General features: G+C 34.5%; 1 protein-coding gene across 29 annotated transcripts; it reads right to left on the reverse strand.

Moving 5' to 3' along the window:
- Nucleotides 1-13,545, reverse strand: LOC113734796 (pentatricopeptide repeat-containing protein At1g62260, mitochondrial). Of its 29 annotated transcripts, none has more exons than XM_072082404.1 (8): nt 7,735-10,736; nt 6,457-6,514; nt 5,634-5,689; nt 4,497-4,604; nt 3,578-3,680; nt 1,737-1,848; nt 1,259-1,372; nt 1-584 (listed from the first exon to the last, which is right to left on the reverse strand). In XM_072082404.1, the coding sequence occupies exon 1, from the start codon at nt 9,804-9,806 to the stop codon at nt 7,797-7,799; it is 2,010 nt and encodes a 669-aa protein (XP_071938505.1). In that variant the 5' UTR covers nt 9,807-10,736; the 3' UTR covers nt 1-584; nt 1,259-1,372; nt 1,737-1,848; nt 3,578-3,680; nt 4,497-4,604; nt 5,634-5,689; nt 6,457-6,514; nt 7,735-7,796. The 29 variants fall into 29 exon arrangements, 28 of the variants coding, with proteins under 28 accessions (XP_071938505.1, XP_071938501.1, XP_071938510.1 ...); XM_072082400.1 differs by adding exons at nt 5,066-5,196; nt 6,128-6,191 and having other exon boundaries at nt 1,737-4,604; XM_072082409.1 differs by adding an exon at nt 13,179-13,545 and having other exon boundaries at nt 1,737-4,604; nt 7,735-9,684.
- Nucleotides 13,546-17,003: the final 3,458 nt, after the last annotated feature.

The raw sequence follows: 17,003 nt of genomic DNA on the forward strand, positions 1-17,003 counted from the left end.
TGATGAACATTGGAGTAGAAATTATATAACCCTCTTAAAGGTCGCTAAAACACTTTCATTCATGGTAATCTACTTATCTACCAATACATGGCTCCTTAAATAAATAACCATGTTTAGAGTTGTATTCAGAATTACATTAATAGAACCCTCTGCTACTCTCCCAACCGGAATCTAAAATTTCCATGAGCACAATCATCTCCTGTCAGCTACTTTGGTGTGTATCAAGAACATCATGTGGTTCAGAAAACTTGCTTCACTCGAACTTCAATTAAATTTAACTCTGGGTGCCTAAGAATGACTTGAGGCAATAACTGCCATCACGAATGCCATCTCCAGAACGATGACTGAAATGTAATTTGATAGGGTGTAGATCATCCCAAATTTCCAACAATTCCTTGTGAACCTTAAAAAGAGTGAGTCAGTCGGTAAGTCCAGCCCCCTTGACAGATTTCAACCTGGATCTTGCATTTATCATGCAGATGGTAGGCTAAGTATATTAGACAATAATTGTAGACATGCTACTGGGATTCCTATGACTCGAGAAGCATTTCTTGAATAAAAACCACAAAGCAAATTGGCAGTTCCTGAAAAAGACATTTAACGACAATAAGTTTCTTTTTTCTTGATAAAAACTACAAAGCGAGTCGTCAGTTCCTAGAAAAGGAAAAGGACATTTAACATCAATAAATTTCGTTTACAGCATATTCAAACGAATAATGGAATGCATGTACATGCAGTATAAAGAGAAAATCTATTTAGTAAGACAAAACCCACACCCGTGCCAATTGAACAGATTGACAAAAAGGGAAAAAAGTATTTCTAATTGGCCATAAGTAGAATGATTCTAGACTATCAATAACTTGTAAACATCAGAGAGAACCTTAAAGTCATAAAACTTGGTGAATCAAGAATCAAAAAATGTCAAATAAAGATCCATGCATAGTCAGTTGCAGTCCTGTTTTGACAGGTATGTGAGCGATTTTGCTGAGTTGGGGAAGCATACAAAAGTATCTTCACATACTTCTGAATCTTTTGGATTAATTCAATGCAGTTGATATCAAGGGGAAAAAATTAATGATTAGACACCCAAGACAGCTTATTGAAGAAGGGAAAAAATTTTGAAGAATGATTAGATGAATGGTCAGTTCAACCTTAACGTTCTATTTACTCTTCTTTACTCTGAATATTGTAAGTTTGAAATTTTTGTGGTTTTGGGGGGGGGGGGGGGGGGGGGGGGGGGGGGGGGCGGGAAAACCACCTTTCTCAGAACTTTGAATTCTCAGTTGGCCCTTTATCATTTGAAGAAGTTGCTCATTCTTAAATCAGTAAAGAAATGAAGCCGTAATGCCCCTGCACTGTTCAATACAAATACCTGTAACATACATATAAATTGAAATGAAGCGGTGATCATTCATTGTAAGCTAAGATTACACCTTCTCTAAGACATATTGTGTTGTATAGCTACTGGTGCTGATATCAATTTCTTATTGATATTTGAAACTAAAAATGCTTGACAATTACAAAAGCAATTTAAGTGAAGGGAAATGTAGTAGAAACAGTTATGCTTGTGTGAAGGTAATTAGGCCAGCTACATGTTATCATGAAAAGGGAAAGCTCAGCCAAACATTAAATAGCAGAACCAGATAAAGTCTGAAGATTGTTTTACAACAAATTATCAAAATCCACTTTGATTATACATCTTGAAAATTACTAAACAAGCAATGGAAAGAACAAACCTGCAGAATTGAAACTAATGAAATAGCAGATCCAGAAAGGGATGGAAGGCTTGACAGGTTAGTTCGGATTAGCAGAATCTGATGTGGAATAGGCTGAAAGCACCTTCAGAACCTACAAATTAGAAAAAAAAATGAATTTGCATACAGATCTTCAAGAAGAATCAAGTTGAGTGAAGCAAAAGACAATTGCAGCCTAAATTACTAAATTATTTTCTATGTTCAGGGAGCGAACAATCCCTTGAAAAGTATAGGTGCCGGTTGCACACGTTAAAGAGAACATTCAAGTGCTTGAACATGCTATCTCTGTTGGCTATAATTAGTTGATCTTCAAAAATTTGAGAGCCATTGATGGCTATTATTAAGAAAGCATACATTGTAGTAAAGTTTTACCCTTACAAAAAGCTATAATTAGTTTATCTTCAAAAATTGAGGAGAGACACTAAAGTCAACTGAAACAAAAAGATTTCTAATTCTCGACAAGCAGAAGGTTGATGATTAGCCATCATCCACCATGTGAAAATGCGTCATAAGACAAAGAAGGATCTCACTTAAGGAAAGGAACGCCAAAATTAAATTGAACAAGCATAAGAACCTGATCATCATATATATTAACTACTGATTCCGTTCTTAAAGCATATCACATAAATTTTAACTATTATATTGTTAGGCGCCTGACGTTCCAAATGTCCAAATAGTGGAAAAAATGCGGGAATACAAGATTTATTATTCAATTCTTTATCAGCTATGTAATAGTTATACCCAGAGCTGATTCGCCTATATAATGGAATAGAGAATCATAGAGGATAAGCCAACACCTTAAAATTCAATCACCACAAAAATTGCACAAAAAACTAATACCTTAAGGACCACTATGGGCTAAAAGATGGCGACAACTATGGCAGCTTTTTTCCTTCATGATTAGTAAATGAATCTAATAAAATTCCCCACAAATTAGAGAACAAAACAAATTAAACATTGGATTCAAAACAAATTAAACATTGAATTTGCTAGATCCATAAACCCAATTACCACTTCCATGCATAATATAGCAAGGTCGATGAAAATAACACCATTCAAACAAACAAAAATTTACACTAAAATTAACTATCCAAAATATCAACATTTTGATTTCCACCTAATGAAAACAACCTCTGATGAGATGTTTCTGCACATGTGAGAAGTGCCATTTTGTTAACATAGTTCCTAAAAATGTGTACACTGTGGTTCCCAACCAAAAATGCCCACTTACATTTGACCTAATGTGACCCAATGGCACAAATAGCAGCCAAATGTTTACAAAGACAGATATGGCAACTCACAATTAAATCTTAAAGACAAATTTAGTACCTCTATATTAACATTTTCCAGGCCATTGTCAAATTTTATAAGGCCGACAGCCATGAGAAATAAAAACCCCAAATGAGAGACTACATAATAAAAAGTTTTGCAAATTCACCAAATTTCACATACAATACATAATTAAAGCTTTCTAAATCTGCAATCAAGTTTCTTAATCTGAGAAGTCACCATGAAAGAAAAGAAAAGCTTGAGTTTAGTCAGATTTACCGGTCCAATATCATCAATCCTGATGATGGAGTGCTTCATTATGCACTTGCGGACATCAGAGCAGTCATAACAGAATGGAATAGAGTAGCTCGCATAAAGGCCAATCGGGACTTATGTACTGCACTTGGAATTGATTTTTCTATTTTCTAGCCAGATAGGGTTTGCATATAAGTGTATTTCAGGTAATATCTAGATGTATTTTTCCCTTTGATGCTGATCAATCGAAAGGAAGCTCATTAGAAAAAGGGGACAATAAGTATAGATATGTATATGACCTTGTGAGGTGAATCGTGCACCACTCCCAAAAAAAAAGCGGGATAAAAACCATCCCTTGGTTGTATATCTCAATTCCTCATCTTGTAACCAGGAAAAATGGATCTGTAGAAACCAAAAAAGGGTTCCGAAGAAGGAAAAAAATATAGTAGTACTATATGGATATGGAATTTCTAGGAGATCACGAGACAGTGGAGGAGAAAGATAAAAAGAGAAAGTGGAGTTATACAGTACCCATACCACATGGCCAAATCTAGTTAATATTTTCTTTTCTTGACTGCAGCAAACTGAAAAAAATGGCTTAACGGAGAAAATTTTTAGAACATAACATGAACTTTATAAATACCAGATCTCTGAGAAACAAAACAACAGACCTGGAAAAGTAAAAAATCATGGTCAAGGATAAAATTGACTCCAAAATTCCGACTGCTATCAGCCAAGAATCAAAAAAATAAAATTCAGAAAATCAATCAAAAGTCACCATAGTCAAGGAATTCATAATAAATAGGTGAAATGACAAAATTAGTTTTGCAGAATATTGAGACATGAAACTTTTCTTGATAAAAAAACAGAATATTTGGAGAGAGATTTATAGTTCTCCACTCCAAGATTTAGTTCATAGCTATATGAAGAAGGCTTGGCAGAGACTGACTTTCAAAATTTCTTTAAAGGAGGATCTCCTAAATAAGACGAGTAGCATGCAAATTAACAAACCAGTTTGTTATAAAACTTCTATGTCTGCAACTTCAAGAGTAGAAAATAAGATGAACGCACTTTGATAGACAACTTTGATAGTTTGGTCTATGTATATAGTAGCTTCATTTTTCATATAAATTTTTGTCCAAGTACTTTTAGAATAAACAAAGCAGCCTCTTTATAAAGCAGCAAAAGTCACAGACCTTTATTGTAAATTATACTTACTCATGGCATTGGTTATGGACCTTCAAAAGACACCACCATCTCAACCAAGAATCCAGAGGTCCATCATGCAAAATGGTTTCATTTGAAAGCATTTTCTGGCTATGTAACCTGAAATTTGGCAACCAACGGTTCATAATCATAAACTAACCATATGGAGAGCCAGTTACTAACTAAAAGAGGGGATAATTAAGTTAGAATATGGTAAACCTAATCCATTCCTCCGACCCCTAGTCTAACAGATACAGTAGGAAACAAATGCTAATAACCGTCAACTATCACTGCATGAAAACCAAATAGTGATGGGCCAATAGGCCCCTAGCAGAATAAAAATCTTAAAAAGTAGGATTTGATTATTAACAATTAGCTTACTCAACAGAGAAATATAGTCCACTTTTCGATAATTTCTTAACCATCTGCATGAGAATCTATATGTCAAAGAAATCACATGTACCACTCTTCTTCTTAAAGACTTACTACACATTGTAAATTCTAAAAGTGTACATTAAAGCAATCACAACAAAATTTTAACTCCACTTTAATGTAAACATGAGTAGTGTTTAGAGCTGAACCTTGATGTAAATGGTGATCAAGGGACCAGGCAACAAAATTTAACCCAATTCACAACCTCTCTCCCTTGATAGGCTCTTCCTCACAAAACCCCCATTTCACATTATATCAGCTGCTTCGATAAACAAGTTTTCTGGTACAATTGCTCACTCATATGTTACTTCATGGCTCTACAAATATACATAGATGAAATAGAAAATAGACCTGTATACACTAAAATCTAGGGTTAGGGTTCTGAAGTCATTTCCTATGGCAAATGATGGAGAAACGTTGCATTACAGCAAAAGGAAAAGAGAAGGTTGAACCAAAACTCAGAAGCATACTCAAGAAGAAAAGAACAAACACCGGATCTCTAGGTTTACAAATACTTCCGACTTTTGGTGCTTTTGGATGGATTAAGATGGAGATTTTACTGCAGCCTTTTTTTTTTGGCTCAAAGAAGGAGATGGAAGAATAGTATTTCAAACCTCTGGGTTATTAATCAAAAGATTAACAAATCCTAGCAGGAAAAATGGCTTTCTGTTTTGAATGAAGGACAGTGTAAAAATTTAGGGAAATATTGGAGCATACCGATCAAGATGATTTCTGTGTCTCATGCGTTTCATAGCTTCAAATCCAGACCAATTCTAATGACAAGGGAAAAAAATCAATTAGAATCATATAACTCAAAAAAGAAAAGAGAAGAAAGGGAAAAAGGGAGGGGAAACAGGAGGGAAGACAGAGAAGAAGGAAGTACCAAATATAAAAAAGAAAAACAAGAATGGGAAGAAAGGAACAAAGAAAATAAAAGAAAAAAGGAAGGGGAGAGGAACGAAGCAGCGGAGAAGAATGAAGGGAAAGAAGACAAGAAGCCCTAGGACAAACTCTTGGTCAAACTTGCCACCAATCTCCTCTTGCCACGTCATCAGGAAGCCAATCCCCTTATGACACATGGGCGGATGACCAAATCTGACGTGGCTAGAGGTCCTTCACGCTTATACTATAGGCTAAATATATTATATATGTATAGGATAAAATAAAAAATAAAAATAAAACAGCTAAACTACTTATCTTACAACAATTACCTTGCGTGTTCGGAAAGGGGAGCAAGAGTATGAGTTGGGGACAGTACACCAAGGGTAGCAGAGACTGGAGAGAATAAGGAGGAAGTAATGACCAGTGGTTGTAGAGAAAGGGGAAAATTACCAGCCAGAAGCATGAGAAAAGAGAGACCTCCTAGTGGAATTAGCTAAGGGAGTTGTTCAGTGAGGTGGCAGGGGAGACTAACTTGTAATTAAATTGTTATACTGACTTGATCCATTGTGGCCCACACATTGAGCAGGTGTACATGTACATGTTGGAACTTGAACACGTACTTTATAACTAAAACATTAGAAATAAATATTGTGCATACCTTGTGAGATTGCTACCTCTGTGCTTGAGAATGGAATATTTCATGATTATTATCAGGCCTATTCAATAATAAATGAACTAAATTGGTCATCAATCAGATCATAGGCATCAAGTTTGTACAATTAGAAAGATTAACAAGAGGAGGCAAGAAGAGGGACATAAAGAGGACTCCTAAAATAGCTTATGGTCAGCAAGGGAACAAGAATCAGATATTAAAGGGTAGAACAGAAAGATTAAAGAAGATACTAATAAATAGTTCATGAAACAAAAAGAAAAATCTATTCTCTAATGGAGAATGAGTAGAATCCATGTTCTATGTTCTTGGATGATTATATCTGTTATTTAGTTAATGATGTGACAAGTTCTTTTACCTGTTAAAGTAAGTTGAGTGAAAACCTTCATGCTAAGTTGAGACTTAAACTTCTAAGTAGCAGTGTAAATTATTAATCAAAACATTGCTGGAGCTTTAGCTTCACATGAGTATCACAACATAACATGGGGCTACAGTAGTTCACAGTTTTTTTGAGTCACTACGTGACATCGTATATAAGTTCAACACTTTACAAGTTTTACTGGTCTTTCCAAGGTATTTGACGAAAATCATAAATATTCTAAATATTAGGCCAAGCCTTTGAAAGTCCCTAATAAACAGATATGTTTTACACTTTCTTGAAGGATAAGTGGAAGGCAAATAACAAGTGACATGATGAAAGAAGATACCAAAAAATCCTGCAAAACAGACCTTTTTGACTTTTGGAAAGCTTAGAGTTCAACAAGTATCTAAGTTTACAATTTATCCCACAAGTGAACATGAAATAAGGAATAAGCATTTTAACAGAAACTCCAAAAGGGAACATGATAAGTGAGTAGCTGTATATATGGTTGCTGAATGTTTGAAAGCATGAAGTATCACATATCAATATAAGGGTGCCTATGCTTCTCAAATATTCTAAAGTTAATAAACTTGTGCATGTCAATTCATTAAGTTATACAAACATCAAGGGGAAAGCATAATCAAGAAAAAAAAAATGAGAAAATTGATTCTAAGTACAAAACTTGTAAGTTTAATAGATTAACAAGGTACAGTACAAGAACTATGTGGGAAATAGTATAGGATGACTGAAAAACAAGAGTAAGATGAATGTCATACAATATAACAGAATATGATTTCTACAATTAAAGTGTTCCAAAATCACTCAGATTTTCAAGTTGCTATGTGAATAATTATAGAAAATGAGCCTAATTGGAGAACATTTAATTTTGTGATAAACCCAATTACCTTTGTTCTAATGTTGTCTGCCTTTTAACCACTCTGTACATGAAATGACGTTTCTGACATTATCAGCAGCCTGAATCCAATCTACTGTAACCTGGTTCCTTTCTAATTCTACTTTTATCCATCAACTCCCTGACCTTATTTGCATCATCCCATCTCTCTACATCAACAAACATGTTATACAGCAAAACATATGGGCCAGAGTCCTCTGGATCTAGCCTCAACAAAGCTTCAGCTGCTACTTGTGCTATCTCCACATTGTTGTGCACCTTACAGGCATTTAGTAATGCACCCCAGACAGATTTATCAGGTTCAAGTGACATTGCGTAAATTATGTTCAAGGCTTCCTCAACATTTCCAAAACGACCCATCATGTCCACAATGGAGGCAAAGTGTTCAACCCTTGGTTCAATACCAAATTCATTAATCATGGCCTCAAAATGCAACCAGCCTTGATCAACAAGACCAGCATGAGTACATGCATTCAGAACTGCAATGAATGTAATGTAAGTAGGTCTCACTCTTTGTTGCTTCATCAAGTCAAATAGTTCAAGAGCTTCCAGTGCATAACCATGAGATGCATATCCCCCAATCATAGCATTCCAAGAGATTACATCTTTCTCAAATTGCATCTCATCAAAAATAGTTCTTGCTTCAAATATTGCCCCGCATCTAGCATACATTGTAATAAGCGAGTTATTTAACGGAATATCAGGCACAACAATCTTTGTTACTAACTGATGAATTTGCATTCCCAGATCCACTGCCACAGACTCGGCACAAATGCTAAGAAGTGAAGATAATGTGTGTCGATCAGGTTTTTCTCCTGCTCCTTGCATCTCAATAAAAAGCTTGATGGCTCCATCATAATCTGCATTTTTCTCACTTCCTGCAATAATTGCATTCCAAGATATCCTGTTTTTCTCTGGCATCCTTTCAAAAAAATTACGAGCAAGTTCCAAGTTTCCTGACTCGGAGAACCCTGAGATCATTGAATTCCATGATAATGCATCTGGGCGTGGCATTTCAGAGAAAAGCCTTGAAGCTTCTTCCATATTTCGTACGTGAACATAGCCACTAATCATGGTATTCCACGAAACAGAATCACGCTCAATCATCTTATCAAATAACTCCCTGGCAGAAATGATATCTCCAGTTTTCACATAGCACATGATCATAGAATTCCATGACACCAAATTTTTCTCAAACCTTTTAACTCCATTCCTATTATCATCGGCAGCATAAATTGGGATTTGATCAAAAAGTTTCCGGGCATCGTTCACCCTTCCCTTTTGGCCGTACCCGGCAATCAAAACGTTATAAGCTTGAAGATAATCTTCACTCCCACTATCCCTCGTCCCATACTTGAACAGAACATGTGCAGCAGCATCCAACTCTTCATTCTGTATTAAACCAGACACAAGAACACTTAAAGAAGCGGCGTCCCTGTCAGGCATTCTCTCAAAGAACTCAACCGCCCTTTTCATATCACCATTTTGCAGCAACCCAGAAACGATCGCATTCCAAGAAACAACATTCCTCTTAGGCATACACATAAAAAGCCTCATTGCTTCATCTATTCTACCATTTTTCGCGTACCCACTAATCATCGTGTTCCACGAAACAACATCCCTCTCCGGCATTTGATCAAACAGGTATTTTGCTTCTTGCATATATCTACTTCCCCGACACCCCATATAACCCGAAATAATCAAATTCCACGAGACAACATCCCTTTCAGGCATTTCATCAAACAGTTTTCGAGCTTTTGCAATTTCTCGCCTATGGACATATCCACTCATCATTGAATTCCATGTGATTGTATTTCTAAGTCTTAGTCCATCAAACAAAACTCTTGCTTCTTGAATCCGGCCACTTCGTATTAAACGTGTGATATTCTTGTTCATTATCTGGAGGTCTCGGGGAATCTGAGAAGCAGAATTGGAGACTAAACTGCAAAGACAATGAGCTACAACAGGGTCGTGATTAACAAGTTGATATTCACAGTTTGTCGTCCTAAAATTTAATAAAATATTGTTTAAGGTAATCAAATTGCTCCGCCATCGGGCGAACATTTTGTTTTTAAGGATCTTTAGAATGAGAGACTAATCTGAACTTAACTGCAAAAAATTTCACTTATTAATCCGAACTTAACTAATTCGAAACTTACACATGTAAGGCCTCATCTTGGCCCATTTTTTTCAAAATAAGTTTCGGACCGAGACTGTATAAGCCATTAGCTTGAATTCTGTCGAAAAATTATGCATATGATCGGATTTTTAAAACGTTTCATAAAATATGTAGATAAGAATGCTCAATTTATACATTTACCATAGATATTTATTAATTTATTAATTGTAAATTATTTAATTAAAAGAGTAATGCTTTAAGATAAATATATTATTAAAATAATTATTTTATATGATTTTGTTTATCTTCAACATGTATAAGTATTAAACAATATAAAGTATTTGATCTGATCTGATATTGGGAGCGTTTGGATAGCACAAATATTTTAAATAATATTTCGCTTGCATCATAAACATATTTTTCAACCCACCTTTTTATATTTCCAATTATCTTTTTATCTCACATACATCACATCACAAAAAATACTACAGTAATTATTCCAAATAATATTTCAAATAATACTCTATCCAATTATTTTGATCGAGCATAGATGAGATTGAGTTTAACTTCACCTAAGCCCAACCTATAGACAACAAACATGCTTTTCTTTTAATTATGTTTAATCTCACATTGAGTAATAAATAAAATTTAACTTCAATATCATACAGAGAATTTATGTAAAATAGACTGACTTTTTTATGGATGTGAACGATGTCAATTTTTTTTATAAAAAGAAAAAGTCAGAATTGGAAAAACCACAAAGTCTGGAGATTCAATTACTTCATTTCTCTCGCACTCTACATGAATAGGAACAAACAAATAAATAAATAGATAAATATAGTTGTGAAACACAAAAAAGGAAAAAAAAAACTTGTAGCTATTCTTCTCCAAATGCGTTGAATATTTCATTGACATTTGCAATTCAATTATATATATATATATATTCTATAAAACATAGGAATATATGTATGCATAGAAATTGTTAAAGAAATTTAAATATAAGGGTATTATTGACAATTCATCACCTTTGATGTTGGTATATGGTCCCACTATTACTTCAAGAGTGCTAAGCGAGATTTTGAAAATTTCAAGGGAGTTAGGTGATATTTCTTGAAACGTCCGGGGAGGTTTCTGAAAGTATCCCTTCTATAAATCCCAAAGAATGTTTGGAAAGTTATTTTGCACAATTCTATGTTAAAATCTCCAACTGATACCTTAACAACACCCTAGTGGAGACAATTGCTAACTTCAATGAGTAGTTGCAAAGGACGTCGAATTTTGTTTTAGCTTTAATGACCAGCCCAACATGCAGGTGTCAATTTCCCTATTATTGTAGAGAAACCATTTATAGTAGTGCAAAAACATGAGCAAGAGAAAGTGCGAGCATTTTGAGAAATTGCCTTTCAAAACAATCACTAAGAAATCTAATCTCTTTGAAAGGCATCAAAGTCTAACTAATGCAGTTCTTTGAAGCCTCACCAGAACGTCTATCGGGTCTAAGCACATTAACCTAAATACAACTAAAGTGCCCATTGAGGATAGCCACGGACAAGTTCTCCACCTGCCAAGAGACGCCAAGTTTTGACTCCCAACAGCAAGCTAAATTTTGGATTCCAAGGAGATGCATACCTCATCTTCAATATTAATTAGATGTACACCTTGTAGGGCAATTATTACAATGATAATAATATTTTGGTGACAAAACTATTTCTTCTAACCATCTCTTCCTACATCTTTTTAACTTGCATATTAACTTCATTAAACTAGCGTTTGCATCCCCAACATCTAGCTATTTCTTACCTTTTTTTTTTTTTTGTCAGCAACGATACATTTATATAACCTACTCTATCCTAATCTAGGGGAAGGAGAAACCTAAGGAGGCTGTGATAGGGGGCTAGTGGGTATACAGACCCAACTAGACCAAGGGAGTGCTATGGCACAACTCTTAGATTTTTTTCGCTACAGGTGAAGTTTGAACCCTCACCTACAGTCCAAGGAGGGGCTTAAGCCCCTTCCTGGTGGCCACTGAGCCATTAGTCTAGTGGTTTGGCTATTTCTTACTCGCCTAAAGAATTTTCAAACAAGTTCATCAACGTATCAACAGCTCTTATGTAGCATCAGCATCACCCAATCCACCAACAATACAATCATTCAAGAGGACACTAAAAAAAAAACTGTAAAACTTGGTAAAAGGATTAAAAAAAAAAAAAAGCTCTGACGCACTAATATGAAAATAAAATCTAGCAAATAAAAAACCAATCAAAAGCTCCCCTTGAATTGCAATGCCAGTGCAAGAAAAAATGTAGTAAGATTTCTCCATGTAGCAATGTTCAATATTATTTGTATGGTAAACATAATAAAGTGGAATATAATTTTTTTTTGGACAAGTGGAATATAATGTTAGCATGACTAATGAAGGAAAAAGAGGACATATCAAGATAAAGTCCAGTTACCAATAACAGATCCGAGCATAGAAATGAAAGACGTATTGTATCACTATTAGTTCAGTAATAACCACAAAGCAAAATACAATTAGGCATTCGATTGGGGGGAGAGAGAGAAGGAAAATCATGCTCATGCATCTTCCTTCACTTCAACTTTTAACTCGTACATATTATCTTGAAACCCATCAAAAAAAGCACCAATCTTATCGAAGTTTTTGCAATACCCACAAAACAAAAATCAAGCTTCTTTGAATGTGCAACAATAGCAAAACGCTTAATAAATCAGGCAAACTAGTTAAAGAAATCGCAAGAAATGGCCGTAGAATTCCTTAATTAGTTTTTTCAATTATTACCAATCACGTTATCAATTAGGTAAAAAAAAATGTATCAGTTGAAAATATTTTCACAATTAACTATATCTTGGGAGTTTTCAATAAAAAGCACCTTCTGGATCAAAATTTGTTTTAAAGTATGACAAACCTCAAATACAGATGGCAAGATAAGTTTCAAACAACCACAAATCTCTTCCTCCAATTAAAGCCGGAACATTATTAATTCTCTAAACCTGATTAACAAAACCATGCTTTTTACTCCAAATTTCGCCTTCTATTTGCAATCAATGTCAATTCGCCAATCAAGAACTCTCAACTCCACAACACCAGAAACCAAAAAAAAAAAAAAAACTCAACACTTTGACAAAATGAGAAGGAATCTAAGATTAAAGGGTGCATATTAGTGAAACCAACAAAAAAAAACCAAATAAGCTAAACAGATCCCACAAATTATTCTAAAATCAATTAACTCTTGACGCAAGCCCACCAACAAACCTAATTATAAACTGCAAATATAACCAAAATTCCAAAAGGAATTTACCTGAATGTTGCTACGATTACTGATGGTGATTTATTCTTGCAGAACTCCAAAGAAGCTGACAGCGTGAGAACAAGGAAGCGAAGGTCTTAGAGAAGTGCAATTGATAGGTGAAAGAGTTTCTAATGTACTTTGAAAATGGCCTATGAATGGTGAATATATTATCAGTAACAACTAGTTATTCGCACAAGCACTTTTATCTTCTAACATTTTTTCTCTTAAACAAATGTGAATATTGATTTCAAATGACGTTTTTTCTCTTAAATGAGTATTGATTTCAAATATTGTTGTGAAACTAAAAAAATAAACTGAGAATAGAGTAGAATGGACACAAGCAAATAGTGAAAAATATTTCTATTATTCACTTGTATATTCAATAGACCTAAATGTTGCAAATGAGGTTGTGATACCCCTATTTATAGGTGATACAAGGCCAAATGTATATGCAATATAAAAATATGAATTTAGTACTTCAATTATATAAATTAAGCAGTTCTATAATGAACTATTGAACTAAAAGAATATGCATCAATATACCAATGAAACCTTGTAGGGAATGGATATTTCAATGTATAACTTGAGAAGATAAATAAGCATCCATACTTATCACTTATTAATTTCACAATACTCCCCTTCGATGTTCATTATATAAAAAATATATTTTGTTAAAACCTTACTAAAAAAAAGTCAATGAAAAAAAAACTCTAATGAAGAAAAAAGAGTACACTATTTTTGTGTATCAATATTGCATATAACTCCCCTTGTTGTAAATATCATTTGAGATTTTTAATCTGACACATACTAATCTTTCTTACTAATTTCTCAAATATTGTAGTCAGCAATGCCTTTACATATAAATTTGCTAGATTATCATTTAATCGGATTTGTTGCACATTAATTTCACCAATCTTTTGCAGATTATGAGTAAAGAAAATTTTGGCAAAATATGTTTCATACTCTTTTTAATTGAACTATACAAGTTGCATTATCTTCATATAATGTAGTTAACAGATTTTCTTTCTCAGAGGATTACCCACAATTCTTCTGAATATAGTGGGCCATTAATGATAACCAAACACATTCTCGACTAGTCTCATAGCATATTCTCGAGTAGCCTCACAAATTGAAATTATTTTAGCTTGATTCGAAAAAGTAGCACTTGATTGCTTTGAATATGACCACGAAATAGCTATACCACCACATGTAAATAGATAGCCAATTTGAAACCTTGCTTTATGTGAATTAGATAAATACCCAACAACAACAAACCAAACAATTCAAGTCAAGATTTATTTGAATAAAAAAACTAAGATTAATTATTCATTGGAGATAGCAAAAAATATCCACTCGCAGTCTAAGAAAATCCTTAATAGGATCAAGTGACCGAACGACCATGAAAGTATTTAATGGATATATTTTATCTATATAGAACCGTTTTAATACCTTTTGGGTATAAGTAGTTTGGCGGACAAAAATTTTTACTTTTCAAATGCTCAATTTGTAAATCAAGGCAAATTTTAGTCTTCCAATGTCTTTGATCTCAAATTCAATCTTTAAATATTCAAAAACTTTTAGGACTCTTTAAGAGTTCCAATCACATTGAAATCATCAACATGTACAATGCGAATACCCATTTATATTCAATTGGTTTTGTACCCTTAGGTACTTTAGACTACAGATTCAAAGGGTTTTCATTGTGCCATTGTAGACACCAAATTTTGAATAATTTTATGTAGCATCTATTTCATGATTTTCATTTTAGATTGCTTGCATTTTAGTTCGTTATTGTGTGTTTTGCACTATTAGTTGTTATGATATTTTGGTTTTATTCATTTTCGCCCTTTTAGTTGACCTATTTCATTTGCTATTTATTCTTATTTACTTTTAGTTTTAGTTTTAGTTTTAGCTTTTAAGTTTAAGATTAGCATAGAGTTTTTAGAAAAAAGAAAAGGAAAGCATCAAAAATATGTTTTAGTCATTTTGTTTTTATTCAATGCTTTCTCGAAGGAAAAATGAAAATGAAAATTATAAAAAAGGGAGAAAAGAGAAAATTAAAGGAAAAGAAGAAAAAGAAGAAAAATTCGAAAAAAAAAATAAATAAATAGGCTTTAGTTGGATTTGAAAAATGAAAAAAGGAAAAAAAGGAAAATTTGTTCACAAAAATATGTTTATTTCTTTTAAATTCAGCTTTTTGGCATTTTTAAGTTATTTTTAAAAAAAAGTGAAAAATGAGAAAAATGAAAAAATGGAAAATTGCATTTTTTGTTGTTTTTAGTTTATTTTTATCTAATGTTAATTAAGTTGTTTTCATCATTCATTATTATTGTTTTATTATTATCATTTTTGTTGTTTAATTAATTAATTAAAAAAATTTAAAAAAAAAAAAAAAAAAACAACAACAACAACGTCGCGGCATGCACGCTGCAATTTTTTGCAGCGTGCAAAGGACAGCCTCAACAGCCATTGGATGGCTGGATATGAAGGCGAGAGGTAAGCCTTCATCCTCACCATTGAGGTGAGGGTTTAGGAGATTGGGAAGTGGTTATAAAATGGATAAGAAGGCTCAGCCGTAAGAGGGAGAGAAAAAGGAACGGCTGAAAATCTGGGAGAGAACGGCAGAACTGAGAGCAAGAGGGAAAAGGGGCAGAGCTAGGAAGAAAGAGGGAGGACAATCGAGAGAGAGAGCTAGTGGGAAAAGAGTGGACGGCTAAAAGGAAAAGAAAACATACGGAAAGGAAGAGAGAATTTCTGGGGGGTTGGAGGCTAAACAAAAACAGAAGGGCACGGCTAAAAATCTGGAGGGAGATTCTAGAAGGGAGCTAGGGTATTGAGCAAGAGAGAGGAGAGGGTTACGGGAAAAAAGGAAAAAAAAGAGAAGAAAAGGGACTGGCGGCGGAGGTTTCGGGTAGAGCTAGAGGAGAAGGAAATCTGTGCGGCGGTTGGTGGCAAGAAAGCTACGGGCTTTCGGAGGAAAACAAGAAAACACAGAGCGGCCGTAACTTCAGAGGATCCTATCGTCGACATTGGCTGAAGTGATGGCGCTGTCATTGCTGTTGCTGCTCTCCTTCTACTGCCGTGGACTCAGCCACCACACTTCACCCCCAAAGCCCATTGACGCACCTCCAGCTTCGGCAGAAACCACCTGAGCCCTTTCAGTAGTCATCCCACGCCTCATTATGGGTTTAAGGTAAGATCCTTGCCCTTTATGGTAGAAAGCTGTTTTCTTTAGTTGTTATTTGCTTTCGTTTTGCTGTATAGTGGCTCTGTCTTCGCTTCCATGATTGGTTGATGGTCATCTGCTGATAAAGTTATGATCTTTGGTTGGAGAGTTTTGATCACAGTTGAATGCTTAGGACTGGTTTAGCACTTTTTGCAAGTTTCGTGAGTTGCTGTTTTTCCTTTTTCCGTAGCTTTGCTCTCCTCTGTCTTGTGCATTCGTATATTGGAATTTAATCTACTGGAGTTGAAGGTAGTTGATGTTCTTGTTAAGAGGATTGAGTTTTGTGTAATCACAGACCGTAGTCACTTTCCTTTCCATCGTTTGTTGAGCGATCAATTCGCATGATGGACGTAACTGCGTGAAATAAGCTGCAATCTTGCAGCAGAAATTTGCCGAAGGTTCTAACCGAAAGTCTGTGTGTCTGGATAGAGGAATGTATGTGAATGCATTTGTTCAGATTAAAGCTTGATGCCTGGTCCAGATTTTTATTATGGGAAGGGCCTGCACACTTGCACTGCAAACTTAGGATTTGGCAGAAAGCTTCATGCAGTTCTTATGCTTTCCTTCTCGCAATAGTCCACAAGAACCTGGTTTTAATCATTTTTTTT

Source organism: Coffea arabica, chromosome 3c, assembly GCF_036785885.1.
Source record: "Coffea arabica cultivar ET-39 chromosome 3c, Coffea Arabica ET-39 HiFi, whole genome shotgun sequence".
Lineage (NCBI taxonomy): Eukaryota > Viridiplantae > Streptophyta > Magnoliopsida > Gentianales > Rubiaceae > Coffea > Coffea arabica.